Source organism: Natator depressus, chromosome 1 (genome assembly GCF_965152275.1).
Source record: "Natator depressus isolate rNatDep1 chromosome 1, rNatDep2.hap1, whole genome shotgun sequence".
NCBI lineage: Eukaryota > Metazoa > Chordata > Testudines > Cheloniidae > Natator > Natator depressus.
In genome coordinates this window covers 302,789,680-302,817,406 of record NC_134234.1, presented here as the reverse complement: position 1 = coordinate 302,817,406, position 27,727 = coordinate 302,789,680, and the positions used below count along the sequence as shown (strand labels likewise).

Genomic DNA, 27,727 nt, shown 5'->3' with positions numbered 1-27,727 from the left:
AGATCTTTAACAAGCTGAAAAAAATGTAGATTTAAGAAATATTTGTGCAGACTGCAATAGTGTTGCTCGAAAGTGGATATTTTCAGAGTGTAGCGTGCTAGGAAATTTTCTTTTGACTTCTGTCTGTGTGGATTGTAGCAAATGGTCTGGCAGATCTAGAATTAGTAGAATGAAGAAAGTTATTCAGCCTCATCAGGAGCCCATCTCTTCTTTCTCTAGTCCTCCTCTTAGAGGCTCTGTTGCCTCTACTCCTTTGTGTAGAGCACATGTTCCCAGCAGACTTGAAAGCAGATTTCCTTCCCCTCTTCTATCATTTTCTATTCCTCCGGTGAGAGAGAACGCTCTTAAAGGAATTAATTTTCCTTCAACTACATTAGACCTGGGGTTCAAGAGGAAAACACCTCAGGAAATACAAGGCCTTGTGAATATGGTTCGAAAAATGGTAAGAACTTTGTGTCCCTTGGTAACATCCTAGCTGTGAGAACTGTGTGTGTTATTTATAGAGCCCTGCAAATCTGCAGATATCTGCTTTATATCCGCAGACCATGTCTGCGGATCATGGATGGATGTGGACTCAAATTTTGTATCTCTGCAGGGCTCTAGTTATTTAAACTTTTAAAATGGAAGCAGGGTGTCCATTCTTGCAAAATGGTTCTTTATTCAATACCAAACACTGGAAAATTCATTTACCCATATTTGATATTAGGTGATACTAGGTGATCAAATTGTTTAATTGTAGATTCTGTACATTTTCAGTACCAAATTAGTTTTCCATGAAAAGTAACCTGCTCATCAGAGAGGACTGGTGTTTTTGGTACAGCTTCAGAAATAATCTAAAATTGTCCAATTAGTTCAGCTTAAGAAGTCTGTGACAAAGAATATTGAGAATATCACTTTAAGTTGAAAAGATCATTTGATTTATTTTTTTCTCGTATTTTCAGAAAACACACACAGAATTTTTGTGTGTTTCTGACTTGCATTTTAGTGTCAGTCTTCACTTAATGTTGACTGCTTTTTTTTTAAAAAAAGCAAAACATCGTAAAGCTATGAATTCATGGTCTCTATTTCTAACAGATAGTTTTTATTGGGCTTGTGTAGGTAGTTGATACTCAGTGAGACACTGACTATAAAATAAGGATCATGATTTCTATCGTAAAGGATTGGGTATCTCAAATCCAATGATTAAGCTATTTAAACAGTCATGTTTATGCAGTGTGTACCATTCAGCTGTCTGCACATGATCTCATGGATCTTTTCACTAGCCTTGACCTACTTATAACCCTCATTGTTGAAATGTATTTAACATTAAGGCTGCTTTATCATTGAACATTCTTAAGTTCAGCCTGCATACGAACTTATCCTCAAAACATGATAGCAATTCCCCATTGTGACTTTTAGGCCTTGTCTTCTCTAGAGAAACTTACTATGCTAAGAATAGCATGGTCCTTCTACCACACTTGTAGAACACATCCTATTTTTACGCATACAAGATCCAAATTGTTTTTATTGGTACCAACTACCATTTAGATTAGACTTTCTTTCAGTAGGAATAAATACTAGATTAGTCTGAACAGTTTCAACTTCTACAGATTTCGTGCAAATGTACGTGGAACTAATATGGTTCAGAATAAAATGGCTCAGGTGGTCTTTCTGTTACTGTCACACATTCCATCATCAATATTTTGAAATCTCCCAGAATCAGTTGCTTCTGGAAGCTGTGCCAGGAACTGTATGATCAGTACCGAAAGGGCATCTGAAATGGTTTAGAACAGACTTTGTGGATGTGGTGAAAACTGCAACACTTCAAGACACCAGTAAGCATGACTAGTATGAACACACTGAACTGTTTGTACAACAATTTGACAAAGTCTTGGATTGAGCACAAGTTATAAATCCCATTTCAGCGAAGCACTGAAGTCCTGTTCTGCACAGCATTTAAGCATATGCTTAACTTTAAGCACATACCTAAGTCCTTTTGAAGTCAAGATGCTATAAATTTCTGAGGTTTAATGTCTTAACTAAATTCTGCTGTAAATTACTGTGCAGTGATATGAAGAACCTGACTTTTAGCTGGGTCTCAGTTAAGGCTTCAGGATTGCAAATGCAATTATTTGTGTATTTTCTGTGGCAATCAGGAGTTTAGTCCACAATTGCAGTAATTACTGCAGGTGCAGTAATTGTATTTGCAACTTTAAGTCCATAATTTGGGGACATATTTTTGAAACTTTAGAGCTATGTTTACTTGTGACTACTTTCATCTTTGAAAGAAAAATTTGTTACAAAAATGTTTTTTCTTAATGCTTGGGGTGATCTAAATATTGGAAGTTCTTTTCAATTTACTGTTAAAAGGTCAGTTAAAGACCATATTAAATTCTGTCTTTTCAAGATAGACTTCCATCCTATATGCATCCTAAGGAAGCAGACATATCTGAAAGAGGTGTTCTTTAGGCAAATGTGCAGAACCTCTTCATGTATGGGTGAGGAAGCCATGATGAAAAGGACAATGATTACTATATCCAGTATATTTTTCCAATATTAAAATATTTAAAATGTGTTTGTGTTAGGTTGAAGAAGAACGTAATGAAACCCAGAGACAGCTCTCTCAAGAACAGAGTGCCAGAGCTCTACAAGAGGGTATTTTGAACAACCATCTTTGGAGACAGAAAGAAATAGAAGAAGAAACTAAAATAACTGCAGCTAAAAGTTCAGAAGTAAGCAGCGTTCTGTCCAGTTCAAGGAAAAATTACACAGTGTTCATTATTGAGTGTAAACAAAGGATGTTTTGTAATTGCATTGACTTAACATGCCACCCTTTGCCAGAATATTTACAATATATGAAAGTAATATAGTTTTGTAAACATTCCTATCTTTCTTTGTTTCACTTCCAGATTTAAAATTGGTATGTTGTGGACGGCAGTATCCACCAAATACTCTTAGAAAATTTGTAAAGTAAAAATGACACTTTTCTCAACTTCAGTCATCTGCTTATTTTTCTGACAATATTCTCAAATGTTTTCTGTTGTTTTTTTAATTACTTTTAACTCCTGCGAGCAGTGCAGAGCCAGTGAAGCTGCAGGAGATTGATCTGGATCCTTTTCTGGCTCAAATACTATGATATACTAGATAACAAAGTTCCCATTTGAGTTCCTTACTACTAGCAGTGATGGACAAAGCAGAAAGAACACATCTATTAAAAATAGCTGTTTATTTGTAAACTGAGCAAATTTGAGACAAACGTGGACTCCAAGAACCCCATTTTTACAGTCACTTTTGAGAGTGTAACTTCATCTTCAAAGTAATGTGATTACATTTAACATGCCTGAGGCTGACACAGTGAGAAGCTGTTTGACAGGAACACTCCAACTTTTGGTCGTACTTCTTCCTCACCACACTACCCAAAATTCTTGGTACAGTGGATGAATTATCCGTCTCCAGAGCAAAAGAGATTACATATGCATCTCCTATTTGATTATTATCTGAGTACAGTATGCTGTTTGGATGATTGGAAGACTACATACCTAAGCTTCAGCAATATGGGAAAAAAGAGAGAGGGAAGGAAAACGAAGGATACGTGGGGAAAAAAACCACACTTTAATGCCAAGATAATACATAAAGTTAAAATATGTAGGATATATATTCAAATAGAAGTCAGAGAAGGAGATAATAAATAGGGAAGTTAAAACACAATGAATCAGGAGAGCGAGGTTCTGTTGCTGATTCTGCAAATGGGATAACAAGCCTAAACCATATTTTTAAAGGAATATAAAAACACCCCCATATCCTAGAATATCAGGGTTGGAAGGGACCTCAGGAGGTCATCTAGTCCAACCCCCTGCTCAAAGCAGGACCAATTCCCAACTAAATCATCCCAGCCAGAGCTTTGTCAAGCCTGACCTTAAAAAATTCAAAGGAAGGAGATTCCACCACCTCCCTAGGTAATGCATTCCAGTGCTTCACCACCCTCCTAGTGAAAAAGTTTTTCCTAATATCCAACCTAAACCTCCCCCACCGCAACTTGAGACCATTACTCCTCATTCTGTCATCTGCTACCACTGAGAACAATGTAAATCCATTCTCTTTGGAACCTCCTTTCAGATAGTTGAAAGCAGCTATCAAATCCCACCTCGTTCTTTTCTTCCGCAGACTAAACAATCCCAGTTCCCTCAGTCTCTCTTCATAAATCATGTGTTCCAGTCCCCTAATCATTTTTGTTGCCCTCCACTGGATTCTTTCCAATTTTTCCACATCCTTCTTGTAGGGCCTATAGTGTGGTGCCTGTACTAAAGCGTACATGTACGGTAATGTATTTGAAAGGATTTAGATTTAAAATATTTAAAGGCTTTGTTTATATTATTGTTGATGTAAAAAAGAAACTTGAATGTGGCTTACTGATTTGGTTGCTGAATAGTATCTTATAGTTCCAGTGAGTTCATTCACTAAAAGATAACATGCGTTCAGAGCCTTTTCAGCCGATTAGATTGTAGTTTATAAAGCTATTTTAAGTAAGTCAAGTTTGATTATTAGAAAACATCAAAATGCATGTTTGTTATCAGTTTTTTTAAATGTAACTCCTCTCCCTTCTTCCCCCCCCCCCACCTCTATGTTTATATCTTCTCAATTACTCAGGTACCTGATAATCTGAGAGAAAAGGATCTGTTACACAAAAATCAGAAATTGCAAGATGAAATTGCTATACTAAGACTAGAGCTTGATCAAATAAGAATTCGGCACCAGGAGGAAGAAACCAAATATTTAGAAGAAAATGAGGTCTTGAAAGAAAAAAATGAAGATCTTAGGAAGGAGCTAAAACTAAATGAGGAAGCTTTGACACAAACAGTTTTTCAGTACAATGGACAGCTGAATGTATTAAAGACAGAATCTGCAATGTTAACTTCCAAAATAGAGCATGCAAAAGAAAATAAAGATAGACTGGAGACAGAGATGGAATCATTCCGTTCCCGTTTGAACTCTGCTGTTCAAGAACTTGAATGCTGTCGGAAATCAAAAACTGATGTTGAGCGAACACTACAAAGAGAGCGTGATGAATGGCTTCGTTTGCAAGACAAGCTCAATCATGACCTGTCCAATCTGCGAGACACCAATAATATCTTGTCTCAACAGCTTAGTAAAGTCGAAACTAAAGCTAACAGTCTAGAAAATGAACTTCATCATGTAACACACACATTTAGAGAAAAAACTTTGCTTTTAGAAAGTACTCAAAGAGATCTAAGTCATGCACAATGTCAGGCAAAGGAACTTGATTATGCTCGACAAACTGAGAAGGATCAAATGAGCAAATATATTGTAAAACAGGAATCTATGCAAGAACGATTGGCACAGCTTCAAAGTGAAAACGTCTTACTCCGGCAGCAGTTGGAAGATATGCAAAACAAGGGGATCATCAAAGAAAAAGTAGTGAGTGATGTCCAAGACAGATTTAGTGATATATTCAGTAAACTTAGAGCTGATACTGAAAAGCAAATTCATATGATGGAAGAGAGAAATAAGGAATTAATCACAAAATGTAATAATTTAAGGGAGCAAGTCTTTAAATATGAAACAGAGAAAGTAGAAAGAGAGGTAAGTATAAAAACTTCAAACAGTGATTTGAGTTTTATCATTTATTCACTAAAGGTCCCATAACAAAGTTTAAAATTTATCCTTGTAAAATTTTGAAATACACCAGTTGGAAAAAATAATTGTGTAATTTACTTACAGGGGAATACACTTATCTGTTTTGTACTTGGAATAGTAATAGCTTGCGGCAAATAAATCCATCTCTGCTTTTCCTCACCTATGTATTCTGCTCGGAAGATTTGAGCAATGACTTCCGAATTCAGACTATTCAAGGATAAACTACTTTGTCTACAAGTGTGATCTCCTTTCAGTTTTTACCTAGTAGTATTTGTGCACCATGGAATGGAAAGTAAAACTTTCCAAACAGTTCAAGAAATTGCAGGTAGCATTAGACTGGAGTGCCATGGAACAAAGGAAAGCCACAGAAGCAAAAGATTAGAAGAGAGGAAGTAGGAAATAAGTGAGGCAATAGGACTGTGATAAATGAAGGGATAGCTCCATTTTATGGACACCCAGCCAGCCAGTAGCTATAAAATCGCTCTTAGTAACTGTTCTCTAAGTGCTCTACTTCTAAAGGGTTAAAAAGTCTCACTGCTATGCATAGGTAAAAGGAAGTGAGTGGGCACCTGGCCAAAAGAGCCAATGTGGGAAGGCTAGAACTTTTTAAAATTGAAACAAGACTCCCTTTTTGTCTGTCTGTCTGTTGTTCTTGGGGAGAGTCAGTTATGCTGTGAGAAGCTTGGGCCAGGTATGAAAAATCATCAATATCATACCTAGAAACTACTCATCTAAAACCCCAAATATGTAAGTAGATCAGGAAATTTCTAGGAAGACGCGATTAGGTTTATCTCTTTATTTCTTTATGGCTTGTGGACTCCTCTGTGCTAGCCCCAGATGCTTTTGTTTTGCTTGTGACCTTTAAGCTAGACCTCAGGAAACCTATTCTTGATACTTAATCCTTGTAGTTTGTTTGTTTGTTTTAAATCTAGCAAAAGCCTAAGTTCCAAGATGTATTTTCTTTTCTTTTTTTATTAATAAAATTTACCTTTTTTAAGAACAGAATTGGATTTTTGTGTCCTAAGAGGTTTATGCACATGTTGTTTAATTAGCTGGTGACAACAGCTGATTTCCTTTGTTTTTCTTTCTCAGCTCTTCCCCAGAAGGGGATGGGGTGCGAGGGCTTGAGGGTACCCCACAGGAAGAAATTCCCAAATGTGCCTTCCTGGGATCTCAAAGGGGTTCTGCACTTGGGTGGTAGCAGCAACTACCTATCCAAGGTCAGAGAAAAGCTGTAACCTTGGGAGTTTAATACAAGCCCAGAGTGGCAAGTATTAATTTTTAGAGTCCTTGCGGGCCCCCACTTTCTGTACTCGAAGTGCCAGAGTGGGGAATCAGCCTTGACAAGGACAAAGAAGAATATTGGAGAAAACTAAGAAAAGCAACAGATTAAGAAAGGGAGGCTGAACATAAGAGAGAGTAAATTAGATTTGGGCATGGGTGGAAATCAATTGAAGAATCATTCGGAAGGGTGGACAATTGGTAAGAGACAGATGAGTGGAGAAGAGGATATGCTGGCAATTTGAAATCTAGTCACCATCTTCAAAAATGAGTTAGTTTCAGGTACTACAATAGCTCCAAGCTTCCCCTACTTAGGCTTTTCAGTGAGATGTAAGCATGTTTTTGCTCCTCTGATGCTGTATGAGAGACCACACAAAAAAATGGAAAGGTAGTGAGTGACTGAACAGGAAAACAGCTAAAACGAACTATAGCTAAAGTGCTTGCAAACGCACAAGAGTGAAAATCGCCTCTGTGTAGGGGCCAGCACAAGTCTATGTACCTCTGAGATCTCATTTAAGCCCTCAGAATTGAAATTTGAGTGATGCAGAGGCCATGTGCTAGCCATCCGCAGTGGGTTGAACTACACCCAAAGTAAACAAACAAGCTTGGAGGAAACTATTTTTTTCCTGTAATCTCTTTCTGTTGTTGTCTTTTTATGTGCTACTTGTAAGAAGATCAGAAACAAAATTTTCAGACAGAGTTATGATTTTTAAGTTGGCAGTGTTCTTTCAGACATTTTCTCCTGTCCCTTGTCTTTTTGAAAATAAACCCTGAATGTCAGCAATTCTTCGGTAGATCTCTGCCTTAAGTTTAGTGTTGCTGGGAAATTATTGATACTCTGAAATTGCATTTACCTTTATGTATTATGATTCCAGAAGCTCTGAGAAGGTCAGATATGTTAAGATGTTGAAGGCCTAGCTAATGACTAAATTCTTAAATGCTAAATGTCCCAACTATACACTCAATCAAATTGTGGCTTTTATGCCTAAATGGTTAAATCTGTATTCTGGTATATCTTAAAAAAATAAAACAAAACCAGACTTAACAATGAAAACTCTCTGTAAAAGGCCTTTCCTACATCAATGGAATGACCAAGACCCTTTCTTTTTAATGACCGTGAGCAGAAGATAGCACACATCCTAAACAGTCTAAAACATTTAACCTCTCTAGAAATAGCAATCCGCATTCATTGGCACCAGCTGTCCAACTGGCTTTGATTGACAGTGGTCAGGTGGGAGGGAGCCTGCAGCTATTTAGGCGCATCACTGGCAGTCATGATTGTTTACCATTTTATGCTCTTCTGAATGGATTAGTTGACATATATAACCTGACAAATCATAAAATATATTTTAAATCCTAATCTGGACTCTTCATACTAATTTTTGTAATCTTTATTAATACTAACTTGAAAATATTTCATTAGGGTACAGTAAGACAACTGCAACAAGAACTTGCTGATGCTCTTAAAAAGCAATCAATGTCAGAAGCTTCACTTGAAGTTACAACACGTTATCGCAATGACCTGGAAGAGGACAAACTACATTTGCAAAAGGAAATAGACAAGATTAAAACGAAGGTATACAAGTCTGTTAACTTCATATAGTAGTAAATCCGTAGTTGGTTCATTGATTTTACAAATAGTGAAAAACATAACATGTTCTGCTTATTTTGAGAATAATATCAAATACAGTTGTATTCATGAATTAATTTAATTTACTTTGTTATAAATGGCAAGATATTACGAAATGTCACAATTCATAAAACTAAATGGAATCTTTCTAATAGGAGTCTATTTTAAAGATTATGATAGTATGACAGTTCAAATACAAGTATATCTAGTGTCTTATTTTGTCACATAAAATCAGAAGCTAATTTCTGTTGCTAGTGTTTTACTGATGGTTTGTCACAACAGTCACCTTGTGGTTAAACTTGTACACTTTCCTTTGACTTCAGTGTTATGAAGGGAGGGAGTCCTTTGTCGTCTAATAGTAGCTTTACTTTAACTATTATGGTCACGCTAAAGTCTTGAAGCAAGGTGAGGAAACACAAAATTGGCCTTTTAAAATTTTCATTTTTTCTTTAAGTGTAAAGTAATTGAATAGTTTAATTGGGTTCTAGTTTATAACATGAGTTTTGCTTCTCTAAGCATTCAAGAAAAATGTTCTGCATGATGTCAGCCCTCATTAACTATAGGTAAAAATAGTTGTTTCTCATTACTATATTTTTCTTCTAAACATTGCAGAAAGTCTAATCTCCATTTTAAGCAGAATTGGGACAACATATTTTATTGGCAGCAGCAAGAAGATCTGTGCACGTGCACTAGAAAGACTAGAGTAGGGCATTTAATGTGAGAGTATTAGGACAGATACAGTGCAAAACACAAGGTAAATAATTTTAACTAATCAATTAAACATGCATTAATTTCTCATTAATTCATTGAATTTTGGAGCAGCAGCAGTTCTCCAACTGATCAGTTCAGAACACCTGCAAATAACTGATTCTGTCCTCCCTGCTCCTAGAATTTATCAGTCCTCTCTTCTTTCTCCATTTCTCCTCTAACAATTCAATTTTCAGCCCCCTCCTACAAAGCATTTCATCCTCTCTGCCATCCCAAGCATTTTATTTTCTCTCCACCCTCTTTATTTTTAGGAAAACACTTAGCTCTTCACCCCCTCTTCTGAGGACTGAGGCAGGGAGCAGGATCAGAAACTCCTTTACTCTGTGGTTCTGCCTCAGGCTGTGGTGGTGTGGAATGGGGCAGGATTGGAAGCTCGTCTGAAGTGTAGTTTCAATCCTTTTTGTCACCCTTCTAGTCTTGGAAGTGTAGGTAGAGCTGGAAGCCAGAAAGAGTTGTGTATTGGTACTAAAATCGAGCTTCTCTCCAGCCAGTTCCAAAGACTTCTTTGCAGGCGAGGAGGATAGGACCAGTGGTGGTTGCAGTTGCCCTTTTTGGAGGAAGTAGGCTATTCCTTAGGCACATGTTGTAACTCTGATTAGCAGCCTTCCCCCAGGAGACGGGGGAATGTGATTAACTATTCAAATGAGGAGTTTTGCCATAGAGCCTGAAAACTTTATTGTCTGCATTTGACATTTCTGAAGACTTTGTGTTATCAGAATAGAATTTAAAAAAAATAAGTTTACAGAAAGCAAACTAAAAATATTTATAGGATAGTGTTTACAAGGTTTAAGTGAATTGCTTTGACATAGGATGCTATTACTTGTTGAAGTAATACATCAAATCACAGTAACTGAAAGGTACAAAATTTTATCATTCAGTGATAAAACTTCTTGTGTATTATTTTGTGGAAATAATTTGGTATCACTATGGAAACTTAATACAAGTCTTTTGCCAAATTGCCAGACAAGCTTTATACAAATCAAATACTGTACAATTATCAAAACAGTTCAATCAAAAAAATTCTAAAGTTAGAAATTTAAGTTGCTTTAACTACTGAAATGTCAATTCAATTTAAAATCATCTTACCACATAATTCTAAGCTAAACCTATTCTTGAATGCTTAGAGAAGCAAAACTCATAAACTAAACTAGAACCCAATTAAACCTATTCCTTTTCCACACACACAACACCTACTAACATCAAGTGTGCACTTGATGATTCAAAGCCACTTCTCATTTTATTGTTATTCACCAGTACATATAACTATGGGTAACTTGTAACTTTAATAATGGTTTACCTCTTACATTAGAAACAATAAACTCTTCAATTCACACTTTTCTCTATTATCTAAGGAGCTGTCCATTTTGTGACATCACAAACCATGTGTTCTGAAAGATGTATACGCTCCAGTTGCTGTATTCATTATCTCTTTTTCAGCACCTACATACAATTTATGTTTAGAGTAGTACAATGAGTAGTTTTTGTCGTCTCAGCACTTTAAACACTTATTGACTTAACATTATTTCTAGGCATCTAAAACACAGTGACATTTAAGTAATTTACATTCTTTTATAACTGTTGTACATACCTGATAACAATTTGTCTTAGAGTAACTAAGCTCATTAACTCACTTGGACAAAGCGATGCATGTATATATCTTTTACTTAACATATTATCTAGTTCAGCGGTTCTCAAACTGTGGGTCAGGACCCCAAAGTGGGTCGCGACCCTGTTTTAATGGGGTAGCTGGGGCTGGCTTATACTTGCTGGAGCCCAGAGCCAAATTTTAAACAAGATATAGTGGGCAAGGAGGAGCAAGTAAAGACATCCAAAGAGTGATGTGGTCTTATAAGATGAGGAGAAATCATTTTTGCAGCTCTGTTTTGGACAAATTGGAGAGGAGCAATATGGGACTAGTGAGGCCAGTATGGAGGGTGTTGCAGTAATTGAGGAAGAAGATAAGGCATGGACAAGGCTTTCATACATCTGGACAGAAAGGAAAGGAAATGGACAAGGGATTTATTTAAAACAAATGTGTATGTACAGGAAGTTGAATTTTCATCTGAAATTCAATAATGATTTAAATACTTGCACTTCAAACATCAGTTACCTGAAATTTGATTTGTTTACAGCTGCAAGAATCGGAAGATCAATATATTCAGTCTGAACGACGTGTTCATGATTTGAAGAATGCATTGGATAGTAAGGAACGAGAAGTGAATGCTTCTTCCCAGAAATTGCAAGACCTTCTAATAGCATCATCTGGAACAAATAATGCTATAAAACAACTGGAAGAACATATACAAAGGTAGGAAAATTTCCAATATGTTGAAACCAGGTTTTATTGTTAAAATATGGCCAGAAATAAAAGGACTTTTGCTAATACACAATTAAATATTACAGAATTAAATACTAGATACAATTTTAAAATGAGTTTTAGATTATGAAATTCATATATAAATGATTATTTCAAAACTATTTCAAGTTTTGTGCTATTATGGATTTAGAGACTTGTCCAGAAAAATTATATTGTTACATATTAAAAAGTATATTTGCTTTTAAGACTAGAAATTGAAAATGCCAGATTGGAAGCTACAACCAAACAGCAAACAATCAGAATTGAGGTACTTCAGAAAGACCTGCAGGATTCTGCTTCCGTAAGTCACCCACAGGCTTAACTTTCTTGTGAGTTTATTGCATCTATGCATTAAGGCTGGGATTTTCAAAGGAGCCTAAAGGAAATAGATTCTCAGATCTGATGGAGTTACGCTCTTATGAAAATCCCAGTCTAATATAGCCAAATACTTGGTTTCTGAGAACTTTTAAACGGCATTATATGTATTATTATTATACATTTGTCATTATATATTAAATCAGTTTCAGTATGATATATTTTATTATTAATACTAATGTGAATGTTTGACTTTAAATCAGACAAGTTTTCAAACATTCATTAGACATGCAAATTGTTAAAAATATGTATGTAACCAGCTAATAAATAGAAATTCCCTTGGGATTTTGGTGACAAAATACTTCCGCACTAGTCTGCTGATGCTAAATGACATCATCAGAACATCTGAATAGAATTACATCCCTTGTATTATATGTCGGCTTCTCAATTTTAACAACTGATTTCATGGCTAGAATTTCTTTAACATAATCTAAATGAAAGAACTCTAAAGGTTTAAATATGCAATGAATAGGGGAAGAACACATGTATAGAAGGAAAAAATCATTTTTAGGTTGTCAGCTGATGAGATTTTTCAATAAGCAGAGGTTGGTTTTGCTATGTATAGTTGCTTTTTCCCTTTGCTTCCTAATACTGTGTTTAGTGATGTGCAATAAACAACAAAGTTGGATCCCTGTGGTAGGTACCTTTTGTGAGATGTTGATTTTTTGTTTAAGATCCGTTTTTCTTCTGTGATGGCTAGCTTTTCATTTAAATAAGGTCCATATCAGAGAAATCATCACAACAGTTGTCACTAATTGACACCCTTGTAGGCAGCGCCATAGAGAAGTCAAATATGAATGGGCACAGATATTGAACTGTCCACTCCACCCAACTGGCAAAGCAATATGGGGAGCATCATTAGTTTTCATCTTTCCGAATTAGCTATGAAGGCCATTGTTTTCAGGTCTAATATAGACTCATCTTACCGTACACCTCTTCCTCAAAGATAGACCTTTTGTCACATAGTCCTGTAGCTCTCTGAGTTGGACTGTGTGGAAACTGAGGAGAAATGCTAGCAGAAGCAAGTTGTTCTGAGAGGAATTATTCTTGGTATCCACAGTCTATTTCAATCACGGGAGAAGATTCTATCACTGAAGTAAGTGGGAAGTAGTTTTGGGGTCGGGAGAAGAAGATGCTATTAGGCTATTTCTAGGCATGCTATGGAAGAGATTTTATATGCAATGAATTACCACCGTATACCCTAAGGTACTGAGACACCTGCAGTGTAATAAGAGGCCTGGATTTAGAGATCAATTGAATGGATCTGAACAGAGGCTCCTCTATGTTTCTCTCTATATATGGCAAATAACATAGGAGACTTGTATGTTGACTCTGAAGATCCACACTTCTTCTAAGTTCTCTGCTAGATGATGAGCCACAGTAAAAAACTGGGGTTATTTAGGCTGTGAACTTTATATAATTTTTGCCTTGAATATTTGATTCTGAGAATAGGGTATGCATGCTTTCACAACAGTTACTGCATTTTACATAGTTCATAGACGTGTGACACGTAGAATTGTTGAGTCAAAATACTCTGTGAAGGCAAATTATTGGTAATTTGTCATCCTCTCTGGATTGACAGTCCTTTTTTAATCTTGTGAGGGCCATCACGTAAGTTATCCTTTCTATAAAGCACAGTTTTTCTTCTTTTTTTGACTGATTTCAAGCACACACTCATTGCTCTGAGCACCTTACAAAAAGTAGAAAACACAATATAAACATTGAAACTATTATACATACAAAGCTATTTTTACATTGTCTTCTATATACATTTTATCTAGCATAATAGCTTAAAACCCTAACTGCCCACAACGTATAACTTGCCCCTTTCAGTCCATCCTCTCCTTGAACATCTGAGAAAAATCTAAACCATTTCTTTATAAAGGTGATGGCCATAATGCTTCTGATGTTTCCAAATTCCACTAGTCTATTGGAATTGGAATCTCTCAATGGTTCCTGAACCTGCACCTCCTGCATTGCAACACATTGCACACGGCTTCCAAAATCAAATAGGATCTCAAATATAGATAATATTTGTGGTTTTTTAATTTAGAAAAGAATGTGGATTTTCATTTAGCAGATGAACGACTTCTCAATTTTATTAGCACGTTTTCAGAAGCCCTTTGAAAATCTGTCCCATAATGTCTGGAATGTTAGGAGAAATAATCAGTTGACATAGACATCAAAACAGATATGATTGGTATGTATAATACAAAAAGGGAAATATTCTTTGAATATGTCTGACTGCCCTTAGAAATTTTCACAATACTTGTTTGTTTCTTTGCATCACTTTTGTTCTGTAACTGTATATGAACTTGAGTGTGGAAAGTTACAAATGTGATATATTTTTTTAATGCTTGTATAGGTTCATAATCGCCTTGAAGACTTGATAACAGGCTTACAGACAGCAAAAATCAATTTAGAAGAACAGCTAAATCAGCAGGTAAATTAAAAGACATAATTCTTCGAGTGCTTGTTCACGTCAATTCCAATCAGGTGTGTGCGCGCGTAAGTGCACGTTGGCCAGAAGATTTTTCCCTTAGCAGCATCCATCGGGTTGTTTTTAATAGTACGCCAGTTAATAGTATAGTATAGTAGTTGGGGTTCCCCCCCCACTTTAGCCCCAGTGTCGTGGCATGCCGTGGTCCCTGGGCTTCAAGAACTGCATGGCCTGTGCCAAGCACGTGCAGAAGACTGACCCGCACTCGTCGTATCTTCAGTGCCTGGGGGAGACCCATCAGAAAGATTGTTGTAAGATCTGCTGCGACTTCCGCCCGAGAACACTTAAAGAAAGGGAACAGCGGCTGAAGGTGATCCTCATGGATGCAGGCCTACGCCCCCACTCCTACCTGGGCTCAAGAGACCCGACCTCTACGGCGTCGTCCTCAATGTGGAGTGCCCTGGCGCCATCAGCAACTTCGATGCTGAGGAAGGACTCCTCCAGGGACGCTCGGCACTGCCACAGCTCCTCGCGGGGCCCATCTGATAGTAGGCACTGCTCCCATTCTCCAGTGCCTCAAAACAAGAAAAAGCCAGACGACCGTTCTCCTCTGGCAAAGCCTTGAGACGTGTGACCCCAGGCGGGACACTCCTCAGGGTCTCCTTCTGGGGCGGTGTCGACTCCTGTCCAGGTGAGGCAGTCGATTCCAGCCCCACCTCGATCACCAGCGCCTACACAGCAGTTGCAGCTCCCATCCACGCCGGAAGCATACCAGGCCGCCAGAGATCTCCTCCATCTGACAGCACTGTTCTCGCCTACCATGGAGGAACCCTCAGCGCCGACGGAGCTCCATCCTCCAGTGCGAAGGGAAAGCTGGCTATGATGTCGAGGCACTCCCCTTCGCCTTGTCCATCGGCACCTACACGCGCCGACAGAGTGCCTTCCCACTCCCCGAGCTCTTGACATTCGAGGCACTGAGGATCAGCTCCTCTGTGGTCTTAGGTGTCTGAGACCCCGGAGTCGGAGCCTGACTCCTACCACTCGAGTAGGAGCAGAAGCCTTAGAGCAAGGTCAGGCAGAGACAGAAGGTAGCATCAGACGTGGCCTCTGCAGTGGCAGTATCCACCTAAGTGGCCCTTCTGGATTCCCTGGGCTTATCACCAGGGGCCCACACTCAGTGACATCTTCAGTGGCCTCCGCCACTTTCGTGCCACCTTCCACTGTGCATCCACCCTGGCACCTACAGTCCCGACGCCTTTGCCTCTGGCCCCGGCATCAACTCTGGCACCGTGCTCGGCTCTGACTTCAGCATCGGCCTTCATGACATTGATGCACCTGTCTCCCACACCTGCACCGTTGTCTCTGTCAAGCTCGATGCAGGCACCTCGCCCCCCTCCCTGACCCCGACAGCTCCTGTGAGCGTGCTGACTCAGCTCCGTCCGGTGAGACTAATGCTGATGCCGATGTTTGCTACGACACCTATGGCCCTGGCACCACTTCCTCCAACGCTGCCCTGGGAGTCACGTGACCCTCCAGGGCAGACGGTAGAGAGCTTCCACTACTGGCACACGCTTCCTCCTCCTCGTCGCCAGACAAAGCGTTGGCAGGGACGACTATAGCTCCTGCGTTAGAGGATAACAGAGTCCTACAAAAGTTGCTCCGTAGGGCTGCCCAAAGTCTGGGCATCAAGGCTGAGGAGGTGATAGAGGACACGGATCCCATGGTGGACATCCTAGCACCCTCGGGGCCTTCACGGGTAGCGTTACCCTCATAAAGACGGTGGTGGACACCACTAAGACCCTGTGGCAGACACCGGCATCCCTGTCACCCACTGCCAAACGTAATGAGCGGCGGTACTTCGTCCCCTCCAGAGGTTTTGAGCATCTCTACTCCCATCCGCCTCCAGACTCGCTAGTGGGCGATGCAGCTAACCAGCGGGAAAGACAAGGTTTCCAAGGTCCTTACCCAAGGAATAGAGATGCTAAATGCCTGGACCTCGTGGATAGAAAAGTCTACTCCACTGGTGGGTTACAACTCCGTATTGCTAACCAGCAGGCCATTGTGAGCAGGTACTCTTATAACACCTGTGCTTCAATGGCAAAGTTCATGGAGCTCGTCTCTTTGGACTCTCGGTCAAAGTTCACTGCCTTGGTGGAAGAAGGGAAATTAGTCTCCCACGCTTCATTGCACATAGCTTTAGAAGTTGCCGATGCTGCCACAAGAGTCATGGCAACAGGGGTGGCTATGCGGCGGGGGGCCTGGTTGCAGTCTCAGGGTTGCCCTACAAAGTCCAACAGACAGTTCAGGACCTCCTGCTTGAGGGTGAGACTCTTTTCAGAAAAGATGGACAAACGGCTTCAGAGCCTAAAAGGTTCCCAAGCCACCCTCAGATCCTTGGGCTTGCATGCCCCCACCCCACAGTGGAGACACTTTCGCCCACAACCTCCTCAAAGGTTCCAGCAGCAGAACCGCCAGGACAATTCTAGGAGGAGGAACCAGAACGGTAGGAGAAGGCAACATTCCTCCACTAATCAAGGCCAGCCCAAACCACCCTCTGGCCCTAAACCGGCCTTTTGAAGGTGTGGTCGAGGACGGCGCGCCAGACCAGAGACTGGATCTACCCCGCCTTACCTATTCCTTCTGACTATCCCCTTTCTATGGTGCATGATCCCATATAACTTTGGACTGCTGGGTTCTTCACACGGTAGAGCCGGGGATACTTCATCCAATTCTGTGTCCTCCCGCCCTTCCACCCCCTTTCCCATCCCTCTTCAGGGACCCTTCTCACGAGCAACTTCTCATTCAGGAGGTGTAATCGCTCGTAGCACTGGGGGCGGTGGAGGAGGTTCCACTGGAGCACAGGGGCAAGGGTTTCTATTCCCGCTATTTCCTAATACCGAAGGCCAAAGGCGGCCTCAGGCCTATCCTGGGCCTGCGCGACCTCAACAAGTTTGTGAGGAAACTCAGGTTCCACATGGTCTCCCTGACCTCCATTATCCCTTCACTGGATCCAACAGACTGGTATGCCGCCCTCAACTTGAAGGATGCATATTTTCACATAGCAATCACGCACAACCACAGAAAGTTCCTCAGGTTTGTGGTCAATGGTTCCCATTACCAATTTACTGCCCTCCCTTTCGGCCTGTCAGCAGCACCTCTAGTCTTCACCAAGTGCATGGCAGTCATTGCCACTTTTCTGCAGAGACATCAGGTACAGATGTTCCCATACCTTGATGACTGGCTGATCAAAGGCTGATCCAGGGCTCAGGTGAAAGCTGAGGTGGCATTCATCAGAGCCACCTTCAAGAATCTGGGCCTGCTTCTGAATGAGGCAAAATTGACTCTGTCCCCAGTCCAGAGGATAGAGTTCATGGGGGGGTTCTGGACTCAACCCAAGCCAGAGCATTCCTCCCACAGGCGAGATTCCAGGGCCTCGATGCCATGATCCAGGGACTCAGCCAGTTCCCCACCACCACCACGAGAAATTGTCTCAAACTTCTTGGCCGCATGGCGGCCTGTATGTATGTGGTTCAGCACGCCAGACTCAGGCTTCAACCGCTGCAGTCGTGGCTTGCATCAGTGTACAGACCTGCCAGGGACAGTTTGGACAGGATCATGACCCTGCCTCGCCCTATCACTCCTGTGGTCGACGGACGCTCAGCAGGTATGCTCAGGACTTCCCTTAGCTGCCCCACAACCATCCCTAGTGCTAGTGATGGACGTATCAGATTTGGGGTGGGGAGCTCATCTTGGGGGCCACAGGACTCAGGACCTCTGGTCACAGACAGATCTCCATCTTCATATCAGACCAGAGACTGGATCTACCCCGCCTTACCTATTCCTTCTGACTATCCCCTTTCTATGGTGCATGATCCCATATAACTTTGGACTGCTGGGTGCTTCGCACGGTAGAGCCGGGGATACTCCATCCAATTCTGTGTCCTCCCGCCCTTCCACCCCCTTTCCCGTCCCTCTTCAGGGACCCTTCTCACGAGCAACTTCTCATTCAGGAGGTTTAATCGCTCGTAGCACTGGGGTCAGGGAGCTCAGGGCGGTACGCCTAGCGTGCCAGTCATTCCACCCGTATCTGGCAGGTCGATGTGTATCGGTCATGACGGACAATACGACCACGATGTTCTATATCAACAAACAGGTGGGTGCACGCTTCTCTTCCCTGTGCCAGGAAGCCCTCAAGTTATGGGACTTTTGTATAGAGTATTCAGTCGATCTACAGGTGTTGTACCTTCCAGCAGTTCAGAACGAGTTGGCGGACCACCTCAGCAGTCTTTTCACATCCACGAGTGGTCCCTTTGCCCGGATGTTGCATCCTCACTCTTCCAGAAGTGGGGCTGTCCCCTGATTGACCTCTTCGCCACGCGACGCAACAGGAAGTGTCAGCAGTTCTGCTCCTTCCAGAATCACAGTCCGGGCTTCACAGCAGATGTGTTCCTCCTCCATTGTGGGGGTCCGCTTCTAAATGCCTTCCCACCCCTACCGCTTGTACACAAGGTCCTGCTCAAGATCCTCATAGCACCAGCCTGGCCCCACCAGCATTGGTACACGTCTCTCCTAGACATGTCAGCGGGAGCCCCTTACCACTCTTCCTGGACCTTCTCACACAGGATCACGGGCGGCTCCTGCACCTGAACTTGCAGTCGCTACATCTCACAGCATGGAGGCTCCATGGCTGAATCTGTTTGAGCTCTCCTGTTCAGAACAAGTCAGACAGGTTTTTCTGGGCAGTAGGAAACCCTCCACTAGGGCCACGTACCTGGCCAAGTGGAAGAGATTTTCAATCTGGTGAGCTCAGCGTGACTTTCCCCCGGTGCTAGCCTCAGTGCCCCAGATTTTGGATTATCTTTTCCACCTAAAGCAGGAAGGTCTCTCCTTGTCTTCTAGAAGAGTACACCTGGCTGCCATCTCGGCTTTCCATCCGGGGGTACAGGGCCGCTTGGTTTTTGCTAACCCCCTGGTCAGTCGCTTCCTGAAGGGCCTCGACGGGTTGTACCCGCCTGTCTGCCAACCGGTTCCTGCTTGGGACATTAACTGGGTCCTCTCTAGGCTCATGGGGCATTCCTTTGAGCCTCTAGCAACATGCTCCCTGTTCTACCTTTCCTATAAGGTCGCGTTCCTTACGGCAATAACATCAGCCCGGAGGGTGTCTGAGCTCAGGGGTGTAACATACGAGTCGCCCTACACCCTATATTTTAAGGACAAAGTTCAGCTCAGGCCCCATCCGGACTTCCTCCCGAAGGTTGTATCGCAGTTCCACGTCAACCAGGACATTTTCCTCCCTGTTTTCTACCCCAAGCCTCATGCGAGTAGCCGGGAACAGAGACTCCACACACTCGATGTCCGCAGAGCGCTTTTACATCGAGAGGACAAAACCGTTCAGGAAGTCGGTACAACTCTTTGTCTCAGTAGCGGACGGGATGAAGGGCCAGCCTGTTTCGACACAGCACATTTCATCATGGATTGTGGCCTGCATTACTGAGTGCTACAATCTAGCAGGGATCCCAGCGCCCCCGATAACAGCACACTCTACAAGGGCGCAAGCTTCATCAACAGCTTTCCTGGCTCAAATCCCCACCCAGGAAATCTGCAGGGCGGCAACGTGGTCATCAGTACACAGCTTCACCGCACACTATGCGGTTATTAGGCAGGCCAGAGATGACACAGCCTTTGGTAGAGCAGTACTCCAGTCAGTGGACAGCTCTGGCCCCACCTCCTATTTTTGCTTGTGAGTCACCTGATTGGAATCGACATGAACAAGCACTCGAAGAAGAAAAAACGGTTGTTTACCTTCTCGTAACTGTTGTTCTTCGAGATGTGTTGTTCATGTCCATTCCAATACCCACCCCCCCTACCCCTCTGTCGAAGTAGCTGGCAAGAAGGAACTGAAGGGGTGGCGGGTCAGCAGGGCTATATATTAGGCGCCATGAGGGCGCGACTCCAGGGGGCGCCCACGCCGACCCGACGGATGCTGCTAAGGGAAAAATCTTCCGGCCAGCGTGCACTTACGCGCGTACACAACTGATTGGAATGGACATGAACAGCACATCTCGAGGAACAACAGTTACGAGAAGGTGAGTAACCTTTTTTTCACATGGCCATGAATTTTTATCTCCTCTGCAAACTGTTATAAGTGATCATGGTTGTGGGGCAGGAATGAAATAACTGTTTTTGGATTGGGAGCTTTGTATGAAGGCGGGAAATTGCACAATACCCAGAGGAGTTGCATTCAAGACCCTATTATAGAACAAGGTGTCTTAGTAAGGACTTGTTAATATGTTTCCTAAGAGCCATATTATGGGTTTAACAGTTCCTTTTTCTGAGGTGGATGGGTGAGGTTATGTGTGGTGGTCAGACTGGATGATCATGATGGTCCCTTCTGACATTAAAGTATATGAGGCCACTGTAAACATGTGATGTTTTCATCAACATGAACAGTTTCAAGCATAATATGTTTTGTGGCCTATAGGGAAGAAATGCTTATGTAGTTAAGGCACAGGAGTGGAATGTGGGAAACTTTCTGTTCTTGTCTCAGCTGTGGATTGCCATGTCATCTTGAACATGTTAGAATGTGCTTCATTTTCTCCATATGCAAAATGGGGATAGTACTTCCATACCTCACAGAGGGTTGAGACCAAAATAATTGCTTATAAAGTATTTTGAAAACATTCAATGAAAGGCAAAATAGTATAAAATATTTATCATTATTTTTATCTATTATATAATTTGAGAGTATGGAAGTGGGAGACTAAGAACAGCAGAAGGGCTCAACAGATTATGCCAGTATTTGAAATCAAATTAAATTGGCATAAACAAGTTAGATCACAAGTTTTTTCAGCCAGGAGCATGACCATCACCATTGAAAGGATTTACAGGTGCTTAAGAAGGGACCAACATGCAGCAGTTTCAATCTTCTTGGGAGCATTCCAAGAGCCTCTAAAGGAGAAAGAAGGCAGAAACACAGACTGAGCAATCCTAGGACCAAGTCCAGAAAATAATATCAACTTGTATTCACTTGCTCCTTTTCAGAATACTCTTCTTCCTTACCCATATCCACTTGTGAGGAAGGCAAGATTAAAATCTGCTCCAAATAAACAGAAGGAGGCACATATTCCTTTATTCCCTTCTGAATTGTTTAAGACACCTGTTCTCAAACTGTGGGTCAGGACCCCAAAGTGGGTCGCGACCCTGTTTTAATGGGGTCTTTGGGGCTGGCTTACACTTGCCCAGGCCCGAAGGCTTCAACCCTGAGCAGCAGGGCTCAGATTACAGGCCCCCTGTCTGGGGCTGAAGCCTTGGGACCATTTCACGTGTCCCCGCCTCAGTGGCACCATTCATCAGCACCATTCCCTATCACGGGAGATGTCCCACCAGCGCTCGCCCGCATGGAGCCATCATGCCTCGGAAGTAGGGAGGCAGGTTCAGAGAAGCCCTCTTCGGTCTCCAAACCCTGGGCACCAACAGCTGGATTCAAGGCGAGGCTCGCCGGTAATCTGGCGCAGACTTGCAGAGGCATGCACCCCCTGACATGAGCATCAAGACCAACCCTTCGTGTCTCCAATGCCTCGGCACCGATCATGCGACCAATCGGTTGAACGGAGCCACTGGTCACCCGCCTGCTGGCACCTGTCACTGAGATGCAAATTCCCACAGTCGGGGAGATCCTCCTGACGACCGGCCCGCTCCGGCTCCTGGGCCTGCTCTAGGTCCCGACACCAGACGAGCAGCATGAGGCATAGATCGCTGGTCTACCAACGCCGATCACCGAAGATCCCAAAGGGCCCGCGCGAGGGACTCGTCTCAATTGAACAGGTCGACATTGAGGCACAGTGGCAATCCGGGCGATCCTCGAATAGGGCACGGTGGTGGCCAGAGCGGCCCTCCAAGCAGCTTCAGACGCAGCAGACTCTGGTTTGCACCAGGGCCTCGGCCATTTCCATGCAGAGGGCATCCTGGCTGCTCCTCTCAGGTCTGTCAACTGAGGCTCAGCAGTCGATGCAGCACCTCCCCTTCGACAGCCAGGCCCTGTTTTCAGAACAGATGGACAGTAAGCTGCAAGGACTGAAAGACTCCCACTCTACCCTGCATACTCTAGGGCTGTATGTCGCCGGTCCAGCCCATAAACGGTTCACACTGCAGCCATCTCAGGGTCAAAGGAGTCAACCCTGGCAGGAGCCGCCCCATAAGAAGAGTAGGGGCTACAAGCACTGCCCAAGCCACCCTCCTCTACCATCTGCCCAATCGGGCCTGACCCGCAATAAATAGAGGGACAAGCAAGCATTTTGAGGGTGCACTCAAGGGCTACCTACCAGACTATACCCCGGATCCGTCTTTCCCACTGTTTTCCAACTGCCTTTCTTTTTTCCTCCCTGCATGGACCACTATAACTTTGGACCGCTGGGTCCTCAGTACTGTGTCACAGGATTACACCCTCCAGTTTCTTTCTTTCTCCCATCCCCCTTCCCTCTTCAGGGACCCCCTCACAAGAGTCTTCTCGCACAGGAGGTAGAAGGGTTGCTGCAGCTGGGTGTGGTGGAAAAGGTTCCTCGTGAGTACAGGAACAAGGGGTTCTGTTCCCGGTACTTTTTAATTCCGAAGGCCAAGAGTGGTCTACAGCCCATCCTGGACCTGCAAGACCTCAACAAATACCTAAAGAAGCTGAAGTTCCGCATGGTCTCCCTGGCCTCCATCATCCCCTCCCTGGATCCGGGAGACTGGTATGCCGCCCTTGATTTGAAGGACGCATATTTCCACATAACGATATTTCAAGGTCACAGACACTTCCTACGTTTCACTGTGGGACCCGACCACTATCAGTTCGCGGTCCTCCCATTCAGCCTTGTGACAGCACTGAGGGTGTTCACCAAGTGCATGTCGGTAGTAGCCACTTACCTCAGACGTCAAAGTATCCAGATTTACCTATACCTTGATGACTGGCTCATCAAAGGCTGCTCCAGGTCCCAAGTACAGAGGGATGTCATCATGGTTGCAGTGTGTGGCCACGCCAACATTGGTTTGGCACGCTGATGGACCTGGCGGTGGCCGCTCCCTGGCCCCATCCCGACCAGATCTCCTCTTGCAGGATCACAGGCATCTCCTACACCCCAACCTCGCCCCCCTTCACCTCACGGTGTGGATTCTGCGTGGTTGAACTTGGAGGAGCGGGCTTGCTCTAACGAGGTCCAGAAAATGCTTTTGGAAAGCAGGAAGACTTTCACTAGAGCAGTGGTTCTTAACCTAGGGTGTACGCACCACCTGGGGGTGTGAGATGCCCTTTCTGGGGGTGCGAGACAAGCCAGATTTTTTTAGAAGGTAAATCATCAAAAGACAAATTAAGCACAGGCACATAAGTACCCTCAAAACGCTTTCATCAAACCTATGTATTTATTAACATTATACATTTTTTTAACGATTACTGTAATATACAAACAAAAAATATATCTAGGTTTAAAGAACTGACCTACTTCAACAATTTTGGATAAGGGGTGTGAGAACATATTTTGATTTTTGATAAGGGGTGCAAGAACATATTTTGAGAACCAAAGGGGTGCAGGCTGCAGTAAAGGTTAAGAACCACTACACTAGAGCAACCTACCTGGCTAAATGGACGAGGTTCTCCCACTGGGCGTTGGAGCATACCATCTCTCCAATGCGCTCCTCTTTAAGTCTATCTTAGATTATCTGCTCCATCTTAAGTACCAGGGGCTGGCCCTCTCTTCCATCAGAGTACACCTTGCAGCTATCTCCGCTTTTCACCCACCAATCCAAGGTCAGACATTGTTTTCACATGACTTGTTGGTCCGATTCCTGAGAGGCCTTGAAAGACTCTTCCCACTGGCCCAGGCACCTGTCCCACAGTGGGACCTTAACTTGGTTCTTTCCAGGCTCACGGGCCAGTCCTTGGAGCCTGTGGGCTCCTGCTCCATCTCCCACCTGTCATTGAAGGTCGCATTCCCTGTGGCGATAACATGAGATGAGTGTCAGAGCTTAAAGCCCTGACATTGGAGCCACTGTATACGGTGTTCTACAAGAACAAAGTTCAACTGCGACCCCATCCTGCCTTTCTGCTGAAGGTGGTGTCTTCCTTCCATGTTAACCAGGACTTCTTCCTCCCAGTGTTTTGTCTGAAGCCGCACACCACTAGGGAGGAAAGGAGGCTGCATGCCCTGGACATCAGACATGCCCTGGACGTCAGACATGCCCTGGCGTTTTACCTGGAGCATACCAAGCCCTTTCGCAGGTTGACCCAGCTCTTTGTCATGACAGCAGACTGCATGAAGGGCCTTCCGGTGTCATCGCAGAGGATTTCCAACTGGATCACCTCCTGCATCCAGATCTGTTATGAGCTGGCACAGGTCCCACCACCACTGCCGATTGCGAGGGCCCACTCAACCAGAGTTCAGGCGTCTTCGGCGGCCTTCCTGGCACATGTTCCCATCCAGTACTTTTGCAGAGCTGCGACGTGGTCTTCAGTTCACACATTGACGGCACGCTGCACCATCACTCAGCAAGTCAGAGACGATGTTGCGTTTGGCAGAGGTGTGTTGCAATCTATACGTCTGTGAACTCCTGCCTGCTTCCATTGGCATTGCTTGGAAGTCACCTAATATGGACTGGACATGAGCAAGCACTCAAAGAAGAAAAGACAGTTACCTTTTCCGTAACTGGTGGTATTTAAGATGTGTTGCTCATGTCCATTCCATAACCCGCCCTCCTTCCCCACTGTCAGAGTTTCCGTCAAGGAGGAACTGAGGTGGGGGGAGCTGGTGGCGCCCCTTGTACCGCGGCATTTGCGCGCCACTCGAGGGGGCACCAGAGCTAGTCCCCTGTGGATACCACTGAGGGAAAAACTTCTGGCACCGGTGCATGTGGCGAGCACACACACCTAATATGGAATGGACATGAGCAACACATCTCAAAGAACGCCAGTTACGGAAAAGGTAACTGTCTTTTTTTCTATTTCTAAGTGGATCAGGAATTGTTGGGGAAGCCTACAATATAAGGAGTTTCTTCTTACCAAAAAGCAGAGGAATTATTACCATTCAGTCAGTCTACAACAACTTCGTAAGTAAGTGTAAGGGACACATGCAAGAAATTTTCAAGTTTACATCATGATCAAGCATCAACAGTTTTACCAGGCTGTATAAGTTTGACTTCTTTTGATGCAGCCTTTTAACAGAAGTCTTGTAGGTTGGTGTAGGGCTGACAGGAAATCTGTACATAATATTAAAATTTGTGAGAGTGGTTGGAGTGAGTGTTTATATATTTTTGCTTCTAATCATCTAATGCCTGCCTTCTATTAGAAATAGAGAAATTTCACCTGCTGATTTTTCTGGAGATATATAATATGGCATGCCATTTCTGTCCACCAGTTCTCCCAGTGTTGCTCTTAGTTTTCTTTCTTGAGTTAACTTTATACTTCATTCTGGAGAGTTGAGTTGGAGTGGGCCGTATTGGTTTGTTCCTCTAATTTCTTTGTTACTGCCTCCCGGTCATAAGTAACAAGACAGCGCTCTTGTTATAAATTGTTGGATGGGCTTCTTAAGAGAGAAATTAGCAGATAAAAAGACCAGTACAATAACTCCTCACTTAATGTCGTCCCGGTTAACATTGTTACGTTGCTGACGAATTAGAGAACATGCTTGTTTAAAGTTGCGCAATGCTCCCTTATAATGTTGTTTGGCAGCCACCTGCTTTGTCCACTGCTTGCAGAAAGAGCAGCCTGTTGGAGCTAGCTGGTGGGGGTGCTTGGAACCAGGGTGGACCAGCAGATCCCCTATCAGCTCCCCTAAGTTCCCTGTGCAGCAGCCACCCAGCAGTCTATCAATTGCCAGGCAGTTCAGGTGTCCCTCCCCCTACTGCCGTGTGCTGCTCCTGCCCTCTGCCTTGGAGCTGCTGTGCTGGGAGGGGGAAAGAGGTGTGCTGATGTCAGGGTGGCCCCCTCCTCCCACTCCTGCCCCCCACTCCTTTTCCCCATCTCAACAGAGCGGGGGGGCGGCACAACAGGGCTCAGGATGGAGGGAGCTTGCTGGCAGCAGCTGCTGTCTCAACTTGCTGATCTACTTAAAAAGGCGATGTACTTAGAGTGGGGTCAGCGTACTTAAAGAGGTAATGTGCGTCTCTCTCACACACACGATCTCTCTCTCTCTCATACATACACGCACACACACACGGTGTGTGTCTCTGTCTCTCTCTGCCATGCTGTGTCTCCTCCCTCCATTCCTGCTGCCTTGTAGCGTGTGAGGCTACATTAACAACATGTTAACACTTGAGGGCTCAGCCGAGTTCTAGTTCATCATTTAGTAGTAAGGCATTCCCTGGGAAATATCCCACCCTCTGACTCCACTACCTCAACCAAGCTTCACAATCATCATTGCTGTGTACAGTATTAAATTGTTTGTTTAAAACTTATACTGTGTGTGTATATATGTGTGTGTGTGTGTGTGTGTATATGTGTGTGTGTGTGCGCGTGTGTATATATAGTCTTTTTTCTGGGGAAAAAAATTTCCCTGGAACCTAACCCCTGCGTTTACATTCATTCTTATGGGGAAATTGGATTCACTTAACATCGTTTCGTTTAAAGTATCATTTTTCAGGAAAATAACTACAACATAAGTGAGGAGTTACTGTACTGATAATTAGGGCCTTCATATGTGACTAAAATTTCTATAACTTCCAGCCTGACAATAATCTTGACATTTCTTTGTTACATTTTTGTTCTGTGCAAATGCTTACTCTGTAGGTCCAAAAGCAAACCATGCTGTCAATGACTGCAAAAGATACACATAATCTGTGGGAGGAGGAGTTGAAGTCCAGATCCAAACTTGGAGTTCGTCTATCTCAACTTGATAGGGAAAAGGCTGAGATGTTGGAACAAGTAAGTCAAAAAAAAAATACCCAAATAATTTGTCAGTTTTAGGCTGTATCTGTATTTTAAATAGTTACATTTTCATTTTATGTCACCCTTCTTAGTATCCTGTGAAATTCAAGCTTACGGTGACATACGAATTCTGGGAAGTCAGCTGGCAGGTTTATAACAGAAGGCGGAGAGCCTCTTAAAAATCTGGAAGATTTTGTGTCTCTTGAGGGGTGATGTGGTATATTATATGATGATATGATAGCCAGTAACTGTCAGATTCTCTAAAGCTACAACATATAATAGATCCACCTTCTTGGGTGTATGCTCTTTGTGTTTGCCAAGAAAGTCACATAGCTCTGTAGTTCTACAACC

The 27,727-nt window shown here is 43.2% G+C and overlaps 1 protein-coding gene across 4 annotated transcripts in view; it reads left to right on the top strand.

The window, feature by feature from the left end:
* The window catches only part of ANKRD26 (ankyrin repeat domain containing 26), a 196,762-nt gene that overhangs the window by 106,112 nt on the left and 62,923 nt on the right, over positions 1–27,727 (top strand). For all 4 annotated transcript variants that reach the window (XM_074942299.1, XM_074942302.1, XM_074942300.1 and 1 more), the window contains exons 27-33: positions 2,565–2,711; positions 4,627–5,580; positions 8,339–8,491; positions 11,446–11,621; positions 11,877–11,970; positions 14,410–14,487; positions 27,239–27,373. In XM_074942299.1, coding sequence (XP_074798400.1) covers positions 2,565–2,711; positions 4,627–5,580; positions 8,339–8,491; positions 11,446–11,621; positions 11,877–11,970; positions 14,410–14,487; positions 27,239–27,373 — 1,737 coding nt within the window. The remainder of the gene's footprint in view (positions 1–2,564; positions 2,712–4,626; positions 5,581–8,338; positions 8,492–11,445; positions 11,622–11,876; positions 11,971–14,409; positions 14,488–27,238; positions 27,374–27,727) is intronic.